Genomic DNA, 23,281 nt, shown 5'->3' with positions numbered 1-23,281 from the left:
TATATTAAGTTTTTTTTTTTTTTTTTTTTTTCAGTTTACAAATAGGAGTGACAATAAAGAGATAGTCCCTTGGGATCTTACTCTTCTAAACCCTTCTGTTCATGTAAATGCCATGTTAGTCACTAAAAAATTGTAAATAGCTACTTTTTTAATCAGATCAACTAAAACTCCTTAAACTAGTATTTGAAGTCCTCTATAATCTGATCCTGTTTTAGCTATTCACTTTTCCTTCCTTCTCTCTCTGACCTCCCTCCCTCTTTCCTTTTTTTTGAGGCAGTGTCACTGAATAGCGCAGGCTGGCCTTGAACTCATAGTGATCCTCCTGCTTCAGGCTTCTGAGTGCTCAGATGACAGGTGTGTGTCACAGTGTCACACCACCTGGCTGGTTTTCTCTGACTTAACAAGCATGACTCTTCCCCTTCGGTTAGATCAATCTTTATTGTATTCTTGCTGTGAGATGACCACGCTTCAATTTGGAGCTGTCCGTCCTTATGCTACACTCACTCACTGGCTCCACAAAGATTGCTGACAGCCTTCTGGATGTTCGGGACTATCCCACATAATTAGGGTACAGAAACGAGGAAGAAACAATCCTTGCTTAAAAAAACACACACACCTCAGTTTAGGCCTGGGGATTTAGCCCTAAACAGTGGTGCCATGCCTGCCTCCCAAGCGCAAGGTCCTAAGTTTGATACCTGGCACCAAACTAACAAAAAAACAAAAAACCAAACTCAGGTTAGCCAGGTGTGGTGGCAAATGCCTATAGTCCTGGCATGCAAGAGGCTGAGGCCAGCCTGGGCTACACTGTGAATTCAAAGCCAGCCTGAACGAAAAACAGGGCCGGGGATTTAGCTCAATGGTTCTACTGCCTGCACCACACAGTCCTGAGTTCAATCCCCGTACCGAAAACAAACAAACAAACAAACAAACAAACAAAAACCACCAAGACAGAGAGAGATCGAAAGAGGTTCAGAAATGTATTTCACAGTGACTGCCCAGGCACAAGCTAGTGAGGAGTATGATGATGAGATGTTGGGCAGCTGCTGGGGTAACACAGGACAGAGGAGATAGACTACTGGAGCTGGGAAGGAAGGGGTGAGACCGGCAAACACAGCCGGGCAGGCCGGCACGCGCGTGGGGGACCAAGGCAGGAGGACCACTGCGCCCATCAGTCTGTCATGGCCCAAGGGTACGCAGACGCTAACAGTCGCGGGCATGGTGACCTCCGGCTTCTCCTCCTGAGTTCTGTCGCCCTGCTCACCGCCTCTCCGTTCCTCGCAGCGTCTGTCTGTGGAGGCCCACTGTGGATCACATCTCATGACCCCCACGCCCGTGAGTCTGGTCTTGGCCAGGTGACCCATGGTAGCAATGGGTGTGGGTGATGTGCCACAGATGGAGGCGCACAGGCGCCTGCACGTGGGCTCACTGTCCTGTCCAGGCCTTTGTCCCCGCTGACTCTGCTCTCGTCCTTTCAACTCATTCTTCCCTTTTCCTCAGAGCACCACCCTTGCCAGGGATTCAGCTCAGTGGTTCCGCTGCCTGCTTCGCAAGCACAGGGTCCCGAGTTCAATCCCCAGTACCAAATAAACAAACAACCCCCTCAAAAATAACCACCCCTTTGGTTCTCAACAGAAATATGCTGCCTTCTCTGCTTGCCCTGGGCTGGCCCCCCTTTTAGAAGCTCTGCAGGAACTCTGCATGTGCCATGTCCCAAAGTTAGAGGGTTTCCAGTCTGGCAGGCTATCCATGGACAAGGGTGCTACACATCTACCCCACTGCTGCAGCCCAGTGCCTACAAAGTGCAGTGTGCAGGGTAGCCACTCAATAAACACTGGCTAATAGTAATACCTCCAAAATGTTAGAGAAGTAATAGGACATCAACACACTTTAAATTAACTTAAATTTTATATTCTCATAATAAATGTTAGACCCTGGGTCCTAGCTTTGCAACAAGGAAATCTGCCTGTATGTTTTCTGAATAAAACACAAAGATAAAAGAAGAAAGGTGATATATAATAAAATCTAAAATAAAATCTTCACTTATAAGGAAATAATGTGAACTACTTAGAAAGAATAATATAAGAAAGGATTTGTAGCTGGACGTGGTGGCGCACACCTGTAATCCCAGCACTCGGGAGGCTGAGGCAGGAGGATAGCTGTTAGTTTGAGACCAGCCTGAATACCTGTGAGTTCAAGACCAGCCTGGCAACATAGTGAGTTCCAGATCAGTCTCAACTACATAGTCAGACCGTCTCAAAAAAAACAAAAAAAGAAAGGATTTGTAGGGTTGCGGAGGTAGCTCAGCAACCCTGTGCTTGCCTGCAAGTTCAAGGTCCTGAGTTTGATCCTCAATATGAAGAAAGAAAGAAAGGAGGGATGGATGGATTTGTAGCTGGGCATGGTGGTGTACACCTGTGATCCCAGCGCTCAGAAGGTTGAGGTAAAATGCTGTGAGTTTGAGGCCAGTCTGGGCTACACAGCAAGACCCTGTTTCAAAGACAAAAACAAAAACAAACAAACAAACCAAAAAAGATGACAAAAAAGAAAGACAAAGGATGTGTAATTTTCATACCATGTGCTTGCGCCTGCCCACTGCCATCATCTTTGGCTACCATCTCCATTGATTTATAATCTTCGAAATGGGCTAGTGTTTCATTTGAAGATTTCCATTCTAGTATTAGTGAGCTGAAATTATCAAACTTTCTTCCATGTTGATCAAACACTGTGAGTTCCAGGACTGTGTCCCTCAGGCTTGATACAGGAATCTGCATTAAAATAAAAAATAATGTTTAAAACCAAATAGCCCCAGGGGATTTAGCTCAGCAGGTTCGGTGGCCTGCCTTGCAAGCGCAAGGACCCGAGTTCGATCCCCGGTACCAGAAAAAAAAAAAAAAAAAAAAAAAAAGAATGTGTGAAAACCAAATAGCCCCAGAGGTTGCTCGCTGTTGCTTGCATTCTTCCTGTCCTGCCATGAGTTGTTTCTCCTACTTGATGCTCCTCTGCCCTGCCACCCTGCCTTGCAGCCAGCTGGCTATGGACTGAAACCTCTACAAACTGGGCTAAATAAACATTTCCTCCCCCAGTGTCTCAATGCCAGCTATTTTGTTCCAGCAATGAACAAAGTAACCAAGATATACATGAAGCAAAAACTGACAGAATTGAAGGAAGAAACTGATAATTCACTAATGATGGCTGGAACCTTTGGTACCACTTTCACTAATGGACAGAACAAGCAGACAGAAGTTCAACAAGGAAATGGAAGACTCAAAAAGCATTATAAACCCATGAGGCTTAACAGACATCAATGAAACACCTCAAAAATAGCCTCAGGGTGCTCAGTTCAAGAAACAGGACAAGATTCTGGAATACAGGAGTCTTGCGTCTTAGCTGCCCAGAGCCCTAACACCACAGTGGCAAGTGTCCAATACTAAATATATTTAGAGCATGTTTAACAATATTTAAATAAATGAGTTAAACCATATACAGAAATTAAAAAACAAAATAAACAAAAACCCCCAAAAGAACAGTGGAACACACTCCTAAGTGCTCATGGAGCATCCCACAGGACAGATCATGTGTTAGATACAAAACTAATCTCAATAGGGGCCGGGAATTTTAGCTCAGTGTGCTGTGCTGGCCTTGCAAGCACAAGGTCCTGAGTTTGATCCCCTACACCCCCTGTACTGCCAAAAAAAAAGTCTCAACAAAAGAATTTAAATCAGAAAGGTTGTTCTTTAACAACACGAATGAAATTAGAAATCAGTAACAGGAAATTTGCAATATTCATAAATGCATAGACATTAAAATACTCCCAAATAACAAACAGGCCATGAAAGAAACTACAAAGTAAATTAGAGCCAGGCGTGGCAGCATACACCTGTAATCCAGCATTTAGGAGGCTGAGGCAGGAGGACTGCTAAATTCAAGGCCAGCCTGAACTACATGAGACCCTGTCTCAAACTTTCCTAGAAGCACAAGAACACTCTATTCTGCTGCCTTTCACAAGCAAGGGTATGGCTGACCTACCCAACCCCCAGCCCCCTTTCCTGACTACCTTGCTGTTGCTCACAGTGTGTGTCTCAGTAAATTTCCTTGTGCACTTACTCCACTCCGGGTAAATCTTCTACTCCTCACATCACAGCCTTCCTTGTGCCCAAAGAGGAGGTATTAGTACAGCCATTACAGAACAGGGTTATAAGGAAATACTACAAACAACTATATGCCTAAAATTCTGTAACTGAGGGCTGGGGATTTAGCTCAGTGGCACTGTGCCTGCCAGGCAAGTGCAAGGTCCTGAGTTCAACCCCTGGCACCTGGGGAAAAAAAGAAAAAGAAAAACAAATTATATAACCAAGCCGGGCCTGTGGAGTGTGCCTCTAGTCCCAGTACTTTGCAGGCTGAGACAGGAGGATTGCTGGAGCCCAGTCAGCCTGGGCAACACAGTGAAACACTGGGTGCCAGAAAAAAATTAGATAGCTTAGATGAAATGCATAAATTCCTAGAAAAACACAAATAATCAAAACTGATTCATTAGAAATAAAAAAAAATCGGACTAAACTATAAGCAATAAAATTTAATAGTAATTAAAAAAGAACAAAAAAATTAAAAAATTAAAGATCAAAACAAGCCACACAAACTTCCCACAAAGAAAATACCAAGCAGGGGCCAGGGATTTAGCTCAGTGCTTCTGCTGCCTGCCTCACAAGCACAAGGGCCCGAGTTCAGGCCCCAGTACCAAAAGAAAGGAAGAAAAAAAAAAAGAAAATTCCAAGCACAGATGACTTCATCGATAATTCCTACAGGATGTTTAAAGAAGAATGAATAGCAATCCTTTCCAAACTCATCCCAAAAATAGGAGTGAAAACTTCCAATTCATTTTATGAGGCCAGCATGGCTCAGATACTCTATCAGAGACCCTAAGACTATCTAAAACTATATCAAAGATCCAGGTACAGAAGTGCATGCCTGTAACCTCAGAGGCTGAGGCAGGAGGCTCACTCTGAGTTCAAGGCCAGACTAGAATATACAGTGAGACACTGTATATAAATATTAAAAAATCAATCAGTGTAATACACCAAATTAATAGCTGGGTGGGGTGGCACATGCCTGTAATCCCAGCACTCAGGAGGCTGAGGCAAGAGGATCTCCATGAGTTTGAGGCCAGCCTGAGCTGCACAGTGAGACCCTGTCACAAAAACAAACAAACCACAACCTCCCCAACAAAAAATAACCCAAATTAACAGAATAAGGAAAAGCATATGATCATCTCAAAAGATGTAGAAAGAGCCTTTGACAAATACAGAATCTTTCATAGTTAAAAACAGTCAATAACCAGGCCAGGGATTTAGCTCAGTGGTGCTGCCACCTGCCTCGAAAGCGCCAGGTACTGAGTTTGATCCCAGATACCCCAAAACAAACAAAACAAAACAAAAAACAGTCAGTAACCTTCTTTAGCCTATAAATAGCATCTGCACAATGTCTGACGCCAACAGCAGATTAGGATGCAGAGTCCAAACTTCCCGCAAAACTAGGACTAATGTAAGATCATCTGCTTGTAATGCCTTTCCTGAACTCTGTGCTGGGGGTTCTGGCCAGGGTAATTGAGCAAATAAGCCAAGTAAAGGCATTTGGATTAGGGAGGGAATTGTACAACTATCTCCATTTGCAAGCAACATGATTTTGTGTATAGAGACCGTGAGGAATCTCAAAACAAAGCAACTACTGCAGTGAGTGAGTACAACTGCATTGCAGATACGAGGTCAATATGCAAAACACAGCTGTATTTGTGTACATTTGCAAATGGACAATCTGCAAATGGATTACAGGAATAATGGCACTTATGACAGCACCAAAAGAACAAAATATTTGAGAATAAATGTAACAAAAGGAATGCCAGACCTGTATACTTTAAACTAGAAGACACTGTTGAATGAAATTAGCCTAACTACGGAGAAAGACACCCCATGTTCATGCACCGGAAGGGCATCGTTAAGAGAGCAGCGCTCCCCACACCGACACACAGCGTCATGCAATTCCTCTTGAAACTGAAATTACTGCTGCTTTGCTGCAGAAAACGCTAAACCGGACAGTGCTGTCGCGTGCACACAGCCAAGTGTCCCCCAAGGACTCAGTCGTCACCCTGATGTGAACCTCGGCTCCTCACACTGGGTCGCACACGCCCACAGCACACTGGAGTGTAAGGGCACCGCCGCGCCTCAGGAGCTGTTTCTGTGCTCTCTGCTTGAGGGGCAAGGTCTGTCCCTGTGCGCCAAGCGTAAGTGGGTGAGTTTTACCCACGTTATGCGCCTTGTTACAGCTTTGCGTACTTATAATTTTTAAAATTAAATGTTTTCTTTTTAAAGGGCTAAAGGTGTAGTGGAAGTAGGAAGAATGGGGGAGAGGAAATAAGGGACAAGAAAAAATATCTCTGAGAAAAGGAAAAAATGGAAACAAAGTCTGTGTGAATAGGGGAGGGTGGAGCGGGTGAAGGGAGGGCAGAGGTATGGGGAAAAAATGAGAACCAAGATCTGTCATGTAAAGGTACAAGATCCCAATGATGAATGTAACTGTACTGTATACTTAAAAAGTATTTCTAGATTTAGTAAGCAAACAAACTTGTAGAAAACACTGTTTATTCTATGTGCTCATTACATGTTAAAAATTTAGTATTTTATTTTGATATTTTTGTTAAGTGCATCTTGTTGTAAAATTAAAATTAATAATTCATCAATAGAAATAGTCCTAAAAAATAAAGGTGGGCATTACACACCCCCATAATGTGCCTTCTCTAAAAATTTTCTGTGAGGCCTATGCCTAGCATCTCTTTTCTTTATGCTATTCAGTAATTAGCAATAGAAAGTAAACAAATATAACAAAATGGACAGCCCACTTATTCATAGGAGAAAATGAATTAATACATGTGGAATCTTTAAATCAGAACAACCTTGAAAGAGAAAAGCAGCTAGGTATGGTGGTGCACACCTGTAATCCCAGCACTCCGGGAGCTGAGGCAGTAGGATTGCCAGTTCAAGGGCAGCCTGAGCAATTTAGGATCTTAGTAAGATCTTGTCCCAAAGAAATACATGTGTATGTGTGTGCACGCGTGCGCGCACGCGCGCGCACACACACACACACACACACACACACACACACACGGGCTGGATATGTAGCCCTGGGCAAAGGCCCTGGGCTCATTTCCTAGAACAGGGGGAAAAGAGAGAAAATAATTCAAAATATATCAGAGGCCTTCTACGTAAGAGCAGTAAAATGTATAAAAGAGTGTGTGCTCCCCCAGCACGTGTACTAAAACTGGAAGAATTACAGGGACATTAGTATGGCCCTTGAACATGGATGACATGCAAATTTGTGAAGTGCTCCATATTTTAAAATAATTTAAAGAGAAAAATAGAAGAGGGATGACAGGAAACAAGGAGGCAGACTTTGTGAAAATGGGAAGAGCATCAGGGGTGGGGGAAGAGGGGTGGGTGCAGAGGCAGAGGGGAAGCAATAATGATTATGATACCATTATGTGTGAGGACTGATTCCCCAAGGGGGCAGTAGTTACTGTACAATGCAAACAGATGCCAACAAATATACATTAAAAACTAATAGAAGAAATCAAAGTCATAAGTCTTTGTGTCCTGCTTCTTAGATGCCAAAAGTACAAGTAGCAGCAACAAAAATCAATTAATTAGACATAATCAAAATTAGAAACTCTTGGGGCCAGGGAGTCAGCTCAGGGGTTCCGCTGCCTGCCTCGCACGCACAAGGTCCTGAGTTCGACCCCTGGTACAAAAAAAAAAATTAGAAATTCTTCAGGTTCCATGTCATCAAAAGAATGAGAGATGACCCACAAGACTGAAGTTCTGCAAATCAAGTCAGAAAACAGACTTGTGCTAGAAATATGAAATGAATCTGGGTACGGTGGCACATGCCATAATGCCAGCACTTAGGGGACGGAGGGAGGAGGATCCTGAGTTTCAGGCTAACCTGGGTTACATAACAAGTGCCATGCCAACCTGGACTATATAGTGAGACCTTGTCTTAAAAAAAAGAATATATGCTGCTGGGTATTTTTCCAAAAGAATTAAAAGAAACATATCACAATGATATATGTGCACCAATGTTTATAGCAGCACAGTTTGTAATAGCTAAAACTTGGAAACAGCCCATTTGCTCATCTGTTGGCAACTGGATAAAGATGTAGTTTTTCTATAAAATGGAATACTACTCAGCCATAAAGAATGAGAAATTAGAGTCATTCATAGGAAAATGGATTCATATTGAGGATATACTCAAGTGAAATAAGTCACACATGTGTAAATACCGAATAGTCTCTTTGGTGTGAAAAACTGTAATAGTACACAAGATCCTAATGGGATAATTAATAGTGTGAAATAGGAAGAAAAGGGCTAAAGGTGTAGGGAAAGTGGGAAGGGTAGGGGAAAGGGAACAAGGGAAAAGAAAAAAAATATGAGAAAATGAAAAAATGGAAATAAAGTGTTTGTAAATGGGGAGGGGGGAAGGGGGTGAAGGGAGGGCAGGGACAAGGGGAAAAATGAGAACCAAGACCTGTCATGTAAAGGTACAGGATCCCAACGATGAATGTAACTGTGCTGTATACCTAGATTGTACCAATAAACTCAATTTAAAAAAAAGAATATATGACTCCCCCCCAACAAAAATATATGAAGAACTCTTACAACTGAATTTAAAAAATAGCAACAGATCAATTAGGAAACTGGCAAAAGATCTGAATAGACATTTCTCCAAAGAAGACATGCAAGTGGCTGATCAGCACAGGAAGAGATGCACATGGCTCATCACTGGGAAATGCGAATAAAAATCAAAACAAGATACCACTTTATCTTCATCAAAGGCTGGAATCAAAACGACAGACAGCAAGTGTCAACAAAGACGTAGAGCAACTGAACCCTCAAACCTTGCTCAGGAAAATGTAAATGCAGCTACTTTGGAAAACAGTTGGTGGTTCTTTGAAAGACCAACACACAATATAGGATCCAGCAATTCTACTCCTCTTTACTTGAGAAATTAAACATGTTCACACAAAAACTTGTATACAAATGTTCGTGGAGCAGCTGTGCCTATAATCCCTGCACTCGGGAGGCTGATGCAGGAGGATCAATGCATGTTTGAGATTAGCCTGCGCTTCACAGTGAGACCCTGACTCAAAAATAAATGTTCATGGAAGGCACATGTCCATCAACTACAAAGGAAGAAATAAACAAATGTAGTATGCAGTGAAATATTATTCAAGCTAAAAAAATAATACAGAATTGGTACATGCTATGAAGTGGTTGAAGCTCGAACACCTACTAAATGAAAGAGCCTAGACACAAAGGACACGAATTGTGGGATTTATATAAAATAGAGATAGACACATCTCGTAATCCTAGTTCTCAGGAGGCTGAGGCAAGAGAATCATGGATTTGAGGCCATCCTGGGCCACTTAGGGAGCTCATGGTTAGCCTGGATGACATAGTGAGACCCAGCCTCAAAAAACAAAACAACAGGCCAGGGATTTAGCTCCGTGGTTCGGTGGCCTGCCTTGCAAGCTCAAGGACCCGAGTTCAATCCCTGGTACCAAAAAAAACCAAAACAAAACATACAAACAAACAAACAATGTACTAATAAAAATTAACATTTATTGAAAACAAACACAGTAAGTAGTGGCTGGCAGCAGCAGGAGAAGGAAGAAATTGGGGAGTAACTGCTAAAGGGTATGAAGTTTTATTTCCTTCTGGGCAAAGTAAAATGATCTGGAGTTAATGTGATGGTTGTGTAACTGACTTACACACTTTAAAAGGAATTTATGAGGTATGAATTATATATCAAGAAAAAAGGAAACATGCTAAAGTATGCAAGTGGGGTGTTGGAGAATCATGTTTCAAACTCTGAAATGGCTCAAGGGGGAAAAGTTGCAATTTTATCTGCAACTTTCCTATAAATGTGAATTATTTCAAAAGAAAATGACACTGAATGATAATGGGACTGCATTATGGAGCTGTTTTCTTCTCCACTCTGAGAGCTTTCTACCTTTTCTTTATTTAATTGTTTTTGTGATACTAGAGATCAAATCCAGGGCCTTGTGCATGCCAGGCGAGCCCTCTACCGCTGATCTACACCCCCAGCTCATGATTTTTTTTTCTTTTTTGAGACAGGGTCTCGGTAGGTAGTTCAGGCTGGCCTCAAACTCACTGTGTTCCTCCTGCCTCAGCCTCCTGAGTGCTGGGATTACAGCTGTATGCCATCATGCCTAGCTCCCTAAGTACATTTTTTAAAAATGAATCATAAAAATAATACAAAATAAAATAAAAAGTGAATTCTTCATCGCCTGGCGTGGTGGTATACATCTGTAAGCCTAGCACTGATGCCAAATGAGACCAAGAGAGTTCAAGGCCAGACTAAATAAACTACACATCAAGTCTCAAAACAAGAAAACAGTTCCAGGTCAGTGTCAAACTACAAAGTGAGACCCTGTCTCAAAAAAAAAAAAAAAAAAAAAAAAAAAAAACCAAAAGCAAACAAACAAACCAAGAAAACAAAAGCTAACAACAAAAAGCGAATCATTCCAAAACTTCCAGTAACAACATTTAACACAGAATTTGATTCTGAAAAGAAGTGTTGCTAACCTGTACTGTCTCATTCTGTTCTTTTACAAGAAGAGGCAATGTAGTATAATGTTAGTATGCTTTGGAGTGAGGCAGAAGAATATACTATTATCTACTGATGACTTCAGGAAAATTACTCAACTTCTAGGAGCCCCAATTTCCTCATTTATAAATGGGAAAAATTTACTGTGGATTCTGCACAGGGTAAAGAATGTGTTCTGTTCTCTTATGTTTATTATAGAGTCTCATTTCTAGTTTCTGTCAGACCACTCATTTACTCCTCAGTCCCTGTTACTTACTTAATAGTTATGTTATGGCTTATCACTATTCTTCACAGTAGGTTTAGAATAGGGGTAAATTTTATTAATAAACAATAATGCTAAGAAGAGATGTAGGAGCAGGGCATGACGGTACATGCCTATGACCACAGCATTCAGGAGACCGGGGCAGGAAGGCCAAGAACTTGAGAACAGCCTGGGCACAGAGTTAGGCCTGACCTGGACTACACAGGGAAAAACTTCAAGAAAAAAAAAGACTTAGTAGGAAAGGGTATCACCAAAACATCGTGGAGCTACACAGAGAGATCGCGATTGTTGCCATAATCACCAGCTGTGTATTCCAGTACAGTAAGGGAGGTCATGTTGCTGAGTGTGGACAGCTGTAACTCAGGTACTGTCAGAGAATAATTAAAATGAAACAGTTCCCTTCACTTAGGGAGATAAGGGCCATGGCTCAGATCCCTGGTCTCTAATAGGAAGGACAGCAATGTCAAGGGAGCTGTTTCTACCCCATACCTACCAGTTGCGCACTGTGCTGCAGCAGAGGACATGGCTGGGCACCAGCTGGCACTGTGTACACTGGTGTCACTGACACACTGGCGGGGTGGGCGCACACGAGACGTACTTGCACGGACTCTACAGCTGGGCTAGGGTTCAGAACACCTGGGCGATTTCCAATTCGGAATGTGAGAACCTTTAAAGACCAGAGCAAGAGGTAACTGTTGATAGAGACATTTAATGTCAGTCATGCCATTGTAAATGTGCCAGAATTTTTAATATTCCATTGTAGAAAATCCCTTTGAACAATTTTTGGGGACAGGGTCTTGCTATGCAGTTCAGGCTGGCCTAGAACTCACTGTGTAGTCCAGGCTGGCTGAGATTTGCGGTGATCCTCCTGTTTCAGCCTCCTAAGTGCTGAGATTACAGGATCCACCCCTCAACTCATCTGTTACTAGTTTTGATAAAGGGAGGGCCATACGTGTGGACAGGCACTATGCAAATCCATCTACTTCTAAAAAGAAAGCTAATTCAACTGATACAGGAGAAAATACTTATCCCTATCATCAGTGTAGATTTAACTGGTTCTTCAAGATTGCTAACCACAGAAGACACTCTAAAGGTGTTCTTTTTAGAATTCTTTGAAAATAGGAAACCAAATATACTCTAATATGGACAATAGGGAAATGAATGATAGTAATAAAATGACTGAAAATAGTGTGAAATAAGCTTATCACTGCAAAGTGATCTCAAATTATTTAGTGAACTGTTAGAATTCTCAGATAACCAAACTGAAACCACTGGGTGCATTTAAACAACAGGAATACTGTTCAAATCCTTTTATCAATACTTACAACTGTCCTAATTCATAAACTAATCCACTGGAACCTGAAAAGGAGTGGCTGGAAGTACAAAAGAGTTGGAGTGTCATTACACTAAAAGAAATGTTAAAAAAAGACCATTGTCCTACTTGTTCCCCTAAATCCAAGCACAGGACTCTGTATATGTACTGGTTCTGCTTCCTCTTAGCTGGCAGCCGGACTTCTGTTACTTCAACCTTCTCTCTCCTCTCTGTGTTCAGCTCCAGAAAAAAGCGGGAGGGCTCCAAGATCCAGGGACGCGGGCCTCCTTCAAACACCATCTCCTTCACAGAGCGCCACGTCACCAACGCCACTTCCGTGGGGCTTAGGACCTGAGGACGTCGAAGAGATCAATCCCAGGCTGATCAGGGAACGCAGCAGTTGTCTACGCTCCCTTCGTCGAGAGCCAGGGTATCACTACACCACCCAGGATGGTCTTGAGCTGCTAGGTTGAGATCCTCCTGCCTCAACCTCCAGAGAGGTTAGGACTACTTGTGTGCACACGATGCTTAGCTCAATGTTTTTTTTGTGTGTTTTGTTTTGTTTGGTACTGGGGATCGAACTCATGTCCCTGTGCTTGCGAGGCAGGCGGCAGAACCAGTGAGCTAAATCCCTGGCCCCGACTCAATGGTTATTTAAGGTGAAAAAGTAGTTTTTGTTTGTGTGGGGTTTTTCGTTTTTTGTTTTTGAGACAGGGCCTTACTATGTAGTTCAGGCTGGCCTGAAACTCCCAGTGATCTTCCTCCTCAGCCTCCAATAGGCATGTGCCAGCATGCCTGGTGAAAAACTAGTTATCTGAATATGCTGAAAATGCTTAAGAGAAATATGTAATGCCCTCCTCTTGGAATACTACTCAAAAGCTGTACTCACATAGATCCTACTGATCATTCAAGTCAAACTGATGTGTTACCTAATCTGTTAATTTGGTTCCAGTCTTTCCAAACCATTACCACTTCTTTATCCTCCACTCTCTACTCTGCTATTTATAACGTAAACTCTTTTAGAGGAGAGAATTATCCCTTTCGGTGTGTGATCCTGAGACTTGAACACAGGGGTCATACATGCTAGATAAGCTCTATCACTGAGCTACATTCCTAGCTCCTTTACTTTTTATTTTGAGAGAGGGTCTTGCTAAATTCTCAGGCTCACTTTGAACGTGGTGACCCTCTTGTCTCAGCCTTCTTAGTGCTAGGATTATTGGTGTGTGCCACTATCCCAGCCATGCACGGATAACTTATTTTTTATAGGATTCTCTTCCTCAGCAGGATTTAGTACAATGCTATGCACTAAAAGGTATTATTTAGATAACTGCATAAACCAGGCATGGCAGTATATGCCTGTAATCCTAGCTATTCAGTAGGCTGAAGCAGGAGGATAAGCTCCAGGAGAGTCTGGGCAATCCAGTGAGATCCTATCTCAACAAAACAAAACCAGGCAGGGTAGCACAGGTCTGGAATCCTAGCACTTGGGAGGATGGCCAATATTCAAGACCAACCTGTGCTACATAGTGAGGTTGATATCTAAATAGATTCACTATAGATATTTATATATGTATCTGCATGCATCTGTCTATCCATCTTTTTTTTTTTTTTTTTTTTTTTTTTTTGGTACCAGGGATCGAACTTAGGATCCTACACTTGCAAGGCAGTGGGCAGTGCCAGTGAGCTAAATCCCTGGCCCTCTATCTATCTATCCATCCATCCATCCATCCTGGGAACATAGCTAAGTGCAAAGGGCCTGGCTTCAATTCCCAGTACCAAGCCAGACATAGTAGTGCACACCTGTAATCCCAGCACTCAGGAGGCTGAGGCAGGAGGATTGCTTTGAGTTTGAGGTCAGCCTGGGCTATGTAGTGAGTTCAGGGACAGCCTGAACTACAGAATGAGACCCTGTCTCACAAACAAACAAAAAACAACCAAAAAAAGACAAAAAACAAAAACAAATTCCCAGTACCACCAAGACAAAGAGTATGAGCACTAAAACAAGATATAATACAACATGCTATATAAGCCTTTTACAGAAAAGATAATTAGAAAAAGGAACTTAGCGAAGGTTTCATGGGAGGTCTCCCAATAGAGATTATTCCTTTTCCTTAGATGTATAGTCCAACATTTTTCCTTCTAATTTTAATTTTGTGGTGCTGATGATCAAATCCAGGGCCTGGAGCATGCTAGGCAAGTGCTCTATCACTGAGCTACAGCCTCAGCCCCAAGATACATAATTTTACATGTTTTAAAGCAGGTAAAGGGAAAGATGCATGACTAAATTATTAGGTAGAAAAAGGAATCATTCTTTCCTTTAAGTATGTTTTACATTCAGGGAAATCTGCTTTTCTTAAAATCAAGTTTGAATTAGCTTTAATCTGTTTATTATTTCTTTATTTTTCCTGGTACTGGGGATTGAATTCAGGTCCTTGTGCTTGAGAGACAGGCGCCGGAACCACTGAGCTAAATCCCCAGTCCAAGGTCTGATTTTTGGACACTCGGTAAATATGAAATAAGACTAAGGATAAAAGTAATAAAAAACTGGCATAGTGGTGCAGCCTGAAATCCCCACACTGTGGAGGGCAGAGGTAGGAGGCTGGTGAGTTCAAGGCCAGTCTGGGCAATTTAGTGAGACCCTGTCTCAAAATAAAAAAGGTCTGGGGATGTAGCTTAGTGGAAAGGCCTGGTTTCAATATTCAGTGCCTTTTTTCTCTTTTGGTGGTGCTGAAGATTGGACCCAGGCTCCGCGCATGCTAAGCAAGTGCTCTACCACTGAGCTCTATCCCAGCCCTTTCAGTACCAAATCCATAAATAACCAACCAACTGGGCCAGGGACTTAGCTCAGTGGTGCCGCCACCTGCCTTAAAAGCGCAAGGTCCCAAGTTCAATCCCTGGAATATAAAAAAAGAAAAGCACATGTACATGGCAAATATTTAAATAATTCAGAAGACTATACAATGAAAAATAAATTAAACAAAATAACCAACCAACCTAATGGAACTACAATGAGCCACATCCGGGCAGTTTCATTTAATTTGGCAAATAGAATGATTCATCCACTAGGAAACCAATGAAACATACCTGAACCCTATGAATTTTTTTTTTTTGTTTTTGAGACAGAGTCTTACTATGTAGTTCAGGCTGGCTTTGAACTCTGTGGTGATCCTCTTACCTCAGCCTCCCAAATTCTGGAATTACAGGCATGTACCACTACACCCAGCTTGAACCCTATGTTTGTTTGTTTATTGGTTTTTTGTTTATCTGCTTGTTTTTTGGTATGTAGACTCGAACTCAAGACGTTGTGCTTGCAAGGCAGAGACAGGTGCAGTGCCACTGAGCTAAATCCTTGGCTCTGTTTATTGGTTGTTTGAGACAAGATCTTGCTATGTAGTTCAGGCTGGCCTCCAACTACCAGTGATGCTCTTGCCTCAGCCTCCCAAGTGCTGGGATTACAGCCATGCAACACACACTGTTTCCTTACAAACTATACCTCAGAGCTTAAAAACTTAATAACTTATCTTGCTTCTCTCATTAGTATTAATTTATCCCTCATTCCAAGAGTCACTGAGTCTGGATTTGTCAGTATCTAACAACAAGAACTTGTAAACATCAATTTTAGCTCCAGATAGAATCAAATATGTAGAAACCATGCCAAGCTCTATCCACTTTGATTCTGAGCCACTTGTCACATCATCCTTACTGTATGGCTGCTGGTGATTAGTTACTAGAGGCCTAGGATGTTGCTGAATTATCTGTGCTGCATAGGACAAGTCCTTACAACAAGGAATTATTTAGTCCCAAATGCCAGTAATGGCTAGTTTGAGAAACCCTGCTCTAAAGAATACAGGATTGTCGTGGTCAGGTTAGTAGTGAAAACTGAATTGAATCTGTAGCAGATGATTGAATTTTTTAATTTAAAAAACTTAGTGGAAGCCTGTAATCCCAGCACTCAGGAGGCTGAGGCAGAAGGACTCCTGTGAGTTCGAGACCAGCCTGGGTTACATAGTGAGTTCCAGGTCAGACTCAACTACATAGTGAGACCCTATCTCAAAAAACAAAAACAAAAACAAAACAAAAAAAAAACCCAACTTAGTGGAGGGCCGGTGATTTAGCTCAGTGATTCCGTTGCCTGCCTTGCAAATGAAAGGTCCTGCGTTCGATCCCCAGTACAAAACTTAGTGGGATGGGGGTGAAGGGAGGGCAGGGACAAGGGGTAAAAATGAGAACTAAGACCTGTCATGCAAAGGTACAAGATCCCAGTAATGAATGTAACTGTATTTATACCTAGAATGTACCAATAAACTTAATAAAAAGGAAAAAAAAACTTGGTGGGATGTTTCATTGTCATAAAAACATATGCTGTGGGTCAGGGATTTAGCTCAGTGATTTCACTGCCTGCCCTGCAAACAGAAGGGCTTGATTTCGATCCCTGGTACCATTAAAAAAATGCTGTTGGAGTTTATTTTGTTTTGTTTTACTTCAGTTTATTTTAACAATGGCCAGATATTCTAAATAGGTGAATTTGAGAATGTAAATGCCCTTTTCATGTGATTTAAACTAAATGGCATCTACATGGCTCTTACTAAGAGATAGATTAAAATACTTCCAATTATTTCAAATCAAAAAAAGAATCAATCCTCAGAGCTAAAAATAATGGCTACTGTACTGAAAATCCCTAAGTACATAAGATAAAAGACAACTGACTGCCGGGCATGGTGGCACACGCCTGTAATCCCAGCACTCAGGAGGCTGAGGCAGGAGGATTGCTGTGAGTTTGAGACCAGCCTGGGCTACACAGTGAGTTCCAGGTCAGTATCAACTACATAGTGAGACCCTGTCTCAAAAAACCAAAAAAAAAAAAAGATAACTGACTTCCCTTCATAGGACAAAAAGTCATCTTTCAGGGTCCTTTAAAAGGGAGTATGCTAATATTTAATATCTTTGTGTTTCTCTCTGTATACACACACACACACATATGTAAAATCCAAACTGCACTTAAGATTAGGGTACTTTATGCATAACTGTGTAAATTTTATACCTCAGTGAAAAAGCGAGCTGGACATGATGGCACACACCTGTAATCCCAACACTCTGGGAGGCTGAGGCAGGAGAATCATAAGTTTGAGTCTGTGCTGGGCAATTTAGTGACTTCATGAGACTATGTCTCAGAACAAAAATAAATAAGAGGGGCAGGGGATTTAGCTCAGTGGTTCTACCGCCTGCCTCGCAAGTGCAAGTGCAAGATCCCAAGTTTGATCCCTGGTACCAAATAAATAAATAAATAGAGAAGGCCTTGGATTCAAACCCAATTGCCACAGAATAAGAAGATAAAGAAGAGGGCAGGGGATTTAGCTCAGTGGTTCCGCTGCCTGCCTCACAAGTGCAAGGACCTGAGTTCGATCCCTGGTACCAGAAAAAAAAGAAGATAAAGAAGACAAAGAGGAAGAGGAAGAAGAATTAGAGAGGAGAGGAAAACGAGGAGGAGGAGAAAGAAGGAAGAGAAGAAAGGAAGGAATAGCTAACACTTGGTGATGTTCCTGAATATCTTAATTCAGGAAGCATGAGAGAGTCAACTCCTTGAGACTCAGCTTTTATGAGAGACTTTAGGTCTAAAAACAAAATAGCAGCTGAGTGTGACGGTGCACACCTGTCATCCCAGCACTCGGGAGGCTGAAGCAGGAGAGTCACAGAGTTGAGGCCAGCCTGGGTTACACAGTGAGTTAAAGGTCAGTTTAAACTATATGGTGAGACCCTGTCTCAAAAACCCCCCAAACAAACGAACAACAGCAACAAATCAAAACAGTGGGGCTGTGGATGTAGCTTAGTGGTGGAGTGCTCGCCTCACACACGTAACGCCACGGGTTCAATCCCTAGCATATAAATATTAAATAAGTAAGTACGTAAGTAAGGGGACATAGTTGTCAGTGATCCTGAGCAGAGACCGCAGATAGCGAGGAAGCTGCCAGGTGCACAAAGCTGGGTCCGTGAGAGGAAATGACAGTGCCGGACTACGGCAGACCCCACCTTCAAGGGTTCATAGGCTGCGAATGTGGCGCTGCTCTCCAGGCGCTCCTCGTGCTCACTGACTCTCACAGTCACCACCGTGTGGCCTGGAGACCTGGCCACCATGTGTGCACTGGAGCAGTGCATTCGTCCAGGTCTTTGAATACCTTTGAATCAAAAAACATGACTTCAGTAAGGAGCTACACAGTCAGTTCTCAAGGAAATTAAGCTACACAAATAGAAGATTTTTTTCCAGCAGTGGGTAGTGAACCTAGGGCCTCTGCATGAGCTACATCTTCAACCCATTTTTCTCACTTTTTATTTTGAGACAGGTTATTGCTAAGCCACCCAGGCTGGGCTCAAAGTTGCAATCCTCCTGCCTCAGCCTCCCAGAGTGCTGGGACTACAGGTGTGCACCACCACACCAGGCTTAGGGTGTTGACTTTTATGAATAGATTATTATTGTTTTTTCATTAGAAAAAAAGATATTTCTTATTTCTTGAATATATTGTATATTATGGACATAAAAAGGCTCTATTCTCCTCTTAGAAAGAAATGTGATGGTGCATACCCATAATCCCAGCTACTCTGGTTCACGAGTTTGAGGCCAGCCCATGCAATTTAGCAAGACTATGTCTGAAAACTTTAACTTTTTTTTTAAGTACTAAAAAAAAAAAAGTAGTGAGGACATAGCTTAATGGTAGACTCTGGGTTCAATCCCCAGTGCAGAAAAAAGAAGAAAAAAAGAAAAAAGTTTGAGTCTGGAGACAAAATATCTTACTGGGACCTGAAACTTAATACTATCCAGCCATACTTTCAATTTCTGTGCCTTTCCTTCTGCATTTATAAATTAAGTAGAATGAACAATACCTACTTCAAGAAAGTTGACAGAATAAAATTATTATAAAAAAGTAATTGTGAGCCGGGCATGATGGTTCACACCTGTAATCCCAGCACTCAGGGGGCTGAGGCAGGAGGATCTCTGTGAGTTTGAGACCAGCCTGAGCTACATAGTGAATTCCAAGTCAGTCGCAACTACATAGTGAGACCCTGTCTCAAAAAACCAAGAAAAAAACAAACAAAAAGTAATTGTGTGAATTGAGACTATATTTAGTAGTTTCTAAATTGGTGATTAGTCCCTCCCTTAAAGAGAAAACGAACATAAAAAGTAAGTACTTCTTTCCCTTCCTCCCCCTCCTCTTCTTCGTCTTCGTCTCCTTTGTGCGGCATGGGGTTGGAAGCCAAGGCCTTCAGGAGCCACATCCCCAGCCCTTATTTAGTTACTACTCTTACCTCCTTCAAGGAGAGTGAAGACTCCTTGCTTATCCACATCAAGACCCACCGGAAAATGAGAGCAGTCTGTGAATGCCACAGCCTGTTTGGTCTCATTCACATGATACATTGCAATGGGGACTTCGACAGTCTGGCCAATCTCCACGTCAGCACGGAGCGGTAACAGTTCCATCTTGTCTGGCTTTAGGACATACACCTGGGGAAGCAACGAACCTTTTAGGGAAGTCCTAGGAGAACACCTCTTAAACATTTAAATGCCTACACATGAACATGCAAGCATATATATGTAATGTGTTTCATATAAAAAACACGTGTGGGGCCGGGGATTTAGCTCAGCGGTTCGTCGGCCTGCCTTGCAAGCGCAGGACCCGAGGACCTGAGTTCAATCCCCGGTACCACCCCCCAAAAAAAAACCCAAAAAACAAAAACACACACATGTGTTAGTCATATTTTCTACAGTTGGTCGGTCTTCCAGATCCTTGGGTTTTACTCTTAAGGATGCAACCAAATGATAGATGAAAATATTCGAAAAAACACTGCACCTGTGCTGAACATGTACAGACCTTTTCCCTAATCATTATCACCTAAACAGTACAGCATAACAAATATCCCCAGAGCATTTACGTGGCAACAGGTATAATTAGCCTAGAGATGATTTAAAGTATGTGGAAAGAGTGCACAGGTTATATGCAACTACTGTGCCATTTATTTTATTTTTTTAAAGCAAAGACAAACATAACCTCTATTCTCTTTAAGAATTGCAGAAAATAGGGTCTGGAATGGTATTCACCAATTTAATCAGAATACCTTAGGACTTAGGACCTGAAATTTTATAGTAACAAACAATTTAAAAAATACTAGCAAAAGGGCTGGGGATTTAGCTCAGTGGTTCCACTGCCTGCCTTGCAAGTGCAATGACCTGAGTTCAATCCCCGGTACCAAAAAAAAATACTAGCAAAAAAAATGCTGCTCTCAAATTATGTGGTAGAAAATACAGTAAGCACTTTTATCTAACACAGACGAGGACTGGGCTAGTGAGCTGCTCAAATATTCATAACAAATAAAAATTAGTCAAAGCATAAATGATGCTTTTATAGCATAAAATCACACTATCAGAATTGACAATAAAACTGTGTCACATTTAGGAGCTGCGAAGCCAACATGTTGGAATTACTAATTTTTTGCTCTATGAAAGTAATGGAACGGACGTTCTTAAATCACTCCTAGGAGACCCCAGACAGACCTCGATAGCATGCATGGTGCCCATCCACCAGTAATTTTCAAAGAATTATAAGAATCTAATAAAATCAATGCAAACTACTCAATACAATTTAAGACTAGGCAACTAAAAAACAGAATAATCTTCAAGATCTTGCAATGCTGTAGAATAATAATAAACAGGAGTAAGTGGAAAAGCTGTAACAGGAGGCTTTAGAGAATTCTGACGAATTCTCAAAGAACTCTGTTTTCAGCAAATGAACTGGTAAAATAGTAACAACTAAGGGTTGTATTTTATGTTCTTTTGCCTTAAAAGGAAGGGTTTTGGATAAATATTCAACGTTCTACTTTATGCATACTGATTGATTCTAATCAATCATTAACATGAACTGACTGGTTAGGTTCAAATAATCCTAAAATTCTAGTTTACATATAAGATTATATTACTTGTGACTACTACAGGAATCATGTAATAAACATGATTACTAGAAACACGTTTCATTTGAGAACATAAATATAAACCCTTTTAGTTCAGGTCTAAGAGATAAGACATGAACGAAATTCTTCCTCTTGAACATTAAAAAAAAAAGAAATCAGTGCAGGGGAAATCAGTGGTTCTGCTGCCTGCCTCACAAGTGCAAGATCCCAAGTTCAAACCCCAGTAACAAAAAAAGAAGAAATCAGACAACAAAACGGGACAGAAGATTGTCAGGAGACAGGTATGACCTAGGGGATGCCTTCCTTTGTAAGATTCCTCCCAACTCTGAGCCTTAATGTTAGACCTCTACCCTGAGCTGTGCAAACTGCTCTTTTCAAGTTTCTAAGCAGCATCTGGCAAACCTGTTTTACACCCAAACAATGAATGAGCTGACACAAACTACTGTGCCATTTTATGTAAGGACCTAGAACATCACAGATTTTTGTATCTGAGGGGTCCAGAGCCAACCCCATGCGCCCTGAAGAAGGATTGCACACTATTTTCCTAATCACACACAATAGGTGCTGAATATGTCTCTCTTTTCCTTCCTCAATCCGTTAAGTCATCTGATGCCAGGCAGATGATGATCTGGCAAATGATGGCCTGTACTTGCATGTGCATACAAAGTCAAGTATGGTTTATGTTTTTTCTTGGTGGTGCTGGGGATTGAACCCAGGGCCTTAAGCCAGGTGTGGTAGCGTGCGCCTGTAATGCCAGCACCCCAGAGGTTGAGGCAGGAGGATAGTCATGAGTTTGAGGCCAGCCTGGGATACAGAGAGACACATTCTCTTAAAAGAAACCCCAAAAATAAAATAAGACAAAACAGAACTCAAGGCCTTCCCACATGAAGCAAACATCCTATCACGGAGCTGTACTGTACGCCCAGTTCTGGCTTTCAGGGTTTTGTGTTTTGTTTTCATTTTTGTTTTTTTTTGGTACCAGGGATCAAACTCGCGACCTTGCATTCGCGAGGCAGGCACAGTGACAGTGAGCCATTTGATGGTTTTTAAAGAATTGTAAAATTAACAACCACTACAACAAAAAGAATGTGAGTTAGACAGTGTGTGACCCACAAAGACCAGTGTATTTAAGCACGCTTTCTCTATACTAGGGGAGTACTAGAAACAGCACGGGCACTGCCCACACTGAGCATGCCCTCTACACCTGGGCCATCCCTAACCCTACCCACTCTTTTTTTTTCCTATGCACTTTTTAAAACAATGTATTTTATTTTTTGTCATTTTTGTCACTTTCCATGTTTCTTCTGCTAATTTTTTGCCTCTGTTTGTCCCTTAAAATGACACATTACACAGAATCTGTCTTCTCGTCTGATCCTATCTCATCTTCCTGGGAAATCTTATCACTTCTAAAACTTCACTGACCAACCAAACACTGATAATTCATCACCCTTAATCTTTCTCTCCCTCTCCCTCTCTTTTTCTTTTTTGAGACAGGGTCTTACTATGCCCTTCAGGTTGGCTTTCAAACTCACGGTGCTCCTCCTGCCTCAGCCTCCCAAGTACTGGGATAACAGGCGTACACCACAACGTCTGGCTGCTTTAATCTTTTAGCTGAATTTAAGACCTTTATTTCCAATTACAAACTAGATACTCCACAATCACATTAAATATATCTAAAACTGAATTCATCAGTTTTGCAGCTCCACTTTCTTTGTTTTGTTTTGTTTTTGGTTCCAGGGATCAAATTTGGGACCTTGCACTTCTGAGGCAGGTGGTGGCACCACTGAGCTACATTCCCGGCCCCCTTTTTTTTTTTGCAGTGTTGGACACTGAACCCAGCATCACTGAGCTGCCCCTCAGCTCATGCTGTCTCTGTCTCTGTCTCTCTTGTACTGGGAACTGAACCCAGGGCCTTCCCACTGAGCTGCAACCCCAGTCCTTTTTATTTCTTATTCTGAGACAGGTATATTCACTAAGTTGCTAAGTTGCCCAGGCTGGGCTCAAACTTGTGATCCTCCTGCCTCAGCTTCCCGGAGTGCTGGGATGACAGATATGCACCACTATGCCTTCTTGTATTT

At 41.9% G+C, this 23,281-nt stretch overlaps 1 protein-coding gene and 1 non-coding gene across 3 annotated transcripts in view; one reads left to right on the top strand and one right to left on the bottom strand.

The window, feature by feature from the left end:
* The window catches only part of Nup210l (nucleoporin 210 like), a 92,177-nt gene that overhangs the window by 36,241 nt on the left and 32,655 nt on the right, over window positions 1-23,281 (bottom strand). For both annotated transcript variants that reach the window (XM_010643966.2, XM_010643965.2), the window contains exons 13-17: window positions 19,548-19,743; window positions 18,276-18,421; window positions 12,378-12,599; window positions 11,430-11,603; window positions 2,573-2,765 (exon numbers count right to left, since the gene is read on the bottom strand). In XM_010643966.2, the coding sequence (XP_010642268.1) occupies window positions 2,573-2,765; window positions 11,430-11,603; window positions 12,378-12,599; window positions 18,276-18,421; window positions 19,548-19,743 (931 nt within the window). The remainder of the gene's footprint in view (window positions 1-2,572; window positions 2,766-11,429; window positions 11,604-12,377; window positions 12,600-18,275; window positions 18,422-19,547; window positions 19,744-23,281) is intronic.
* LOC117284043 lies at window positions 7,283-7,385 on the top strand. Its single transcript, XR_004515133.1, has one exon. It is a non-coding gene; the product is annotated as a U6 spliceosomal RNA (small nuclear RNA).

Source organism: Fukomys damarensis, unplaced genomic scaffold (genome assembly GCF_012274545.1).
Source record: "Fukomys damarensis isolate Sample0158 unplaced genomic scaffold, DMR_v1.0_HiC HiC_scaffold_33, whole genome shotgun sequence".
In the NCBI taxonomy this organism is placed as follows: Eukaryota; Metazoa; Chordata; class Mammalia; order Rodentia; family Bathyergidae; genus Fukomys; species Fukomys damarensis.
Note: the sequence above shows the minus strand (reverse complement) of the source record. Positions and strands in the feature narration are given on the sequence as shown.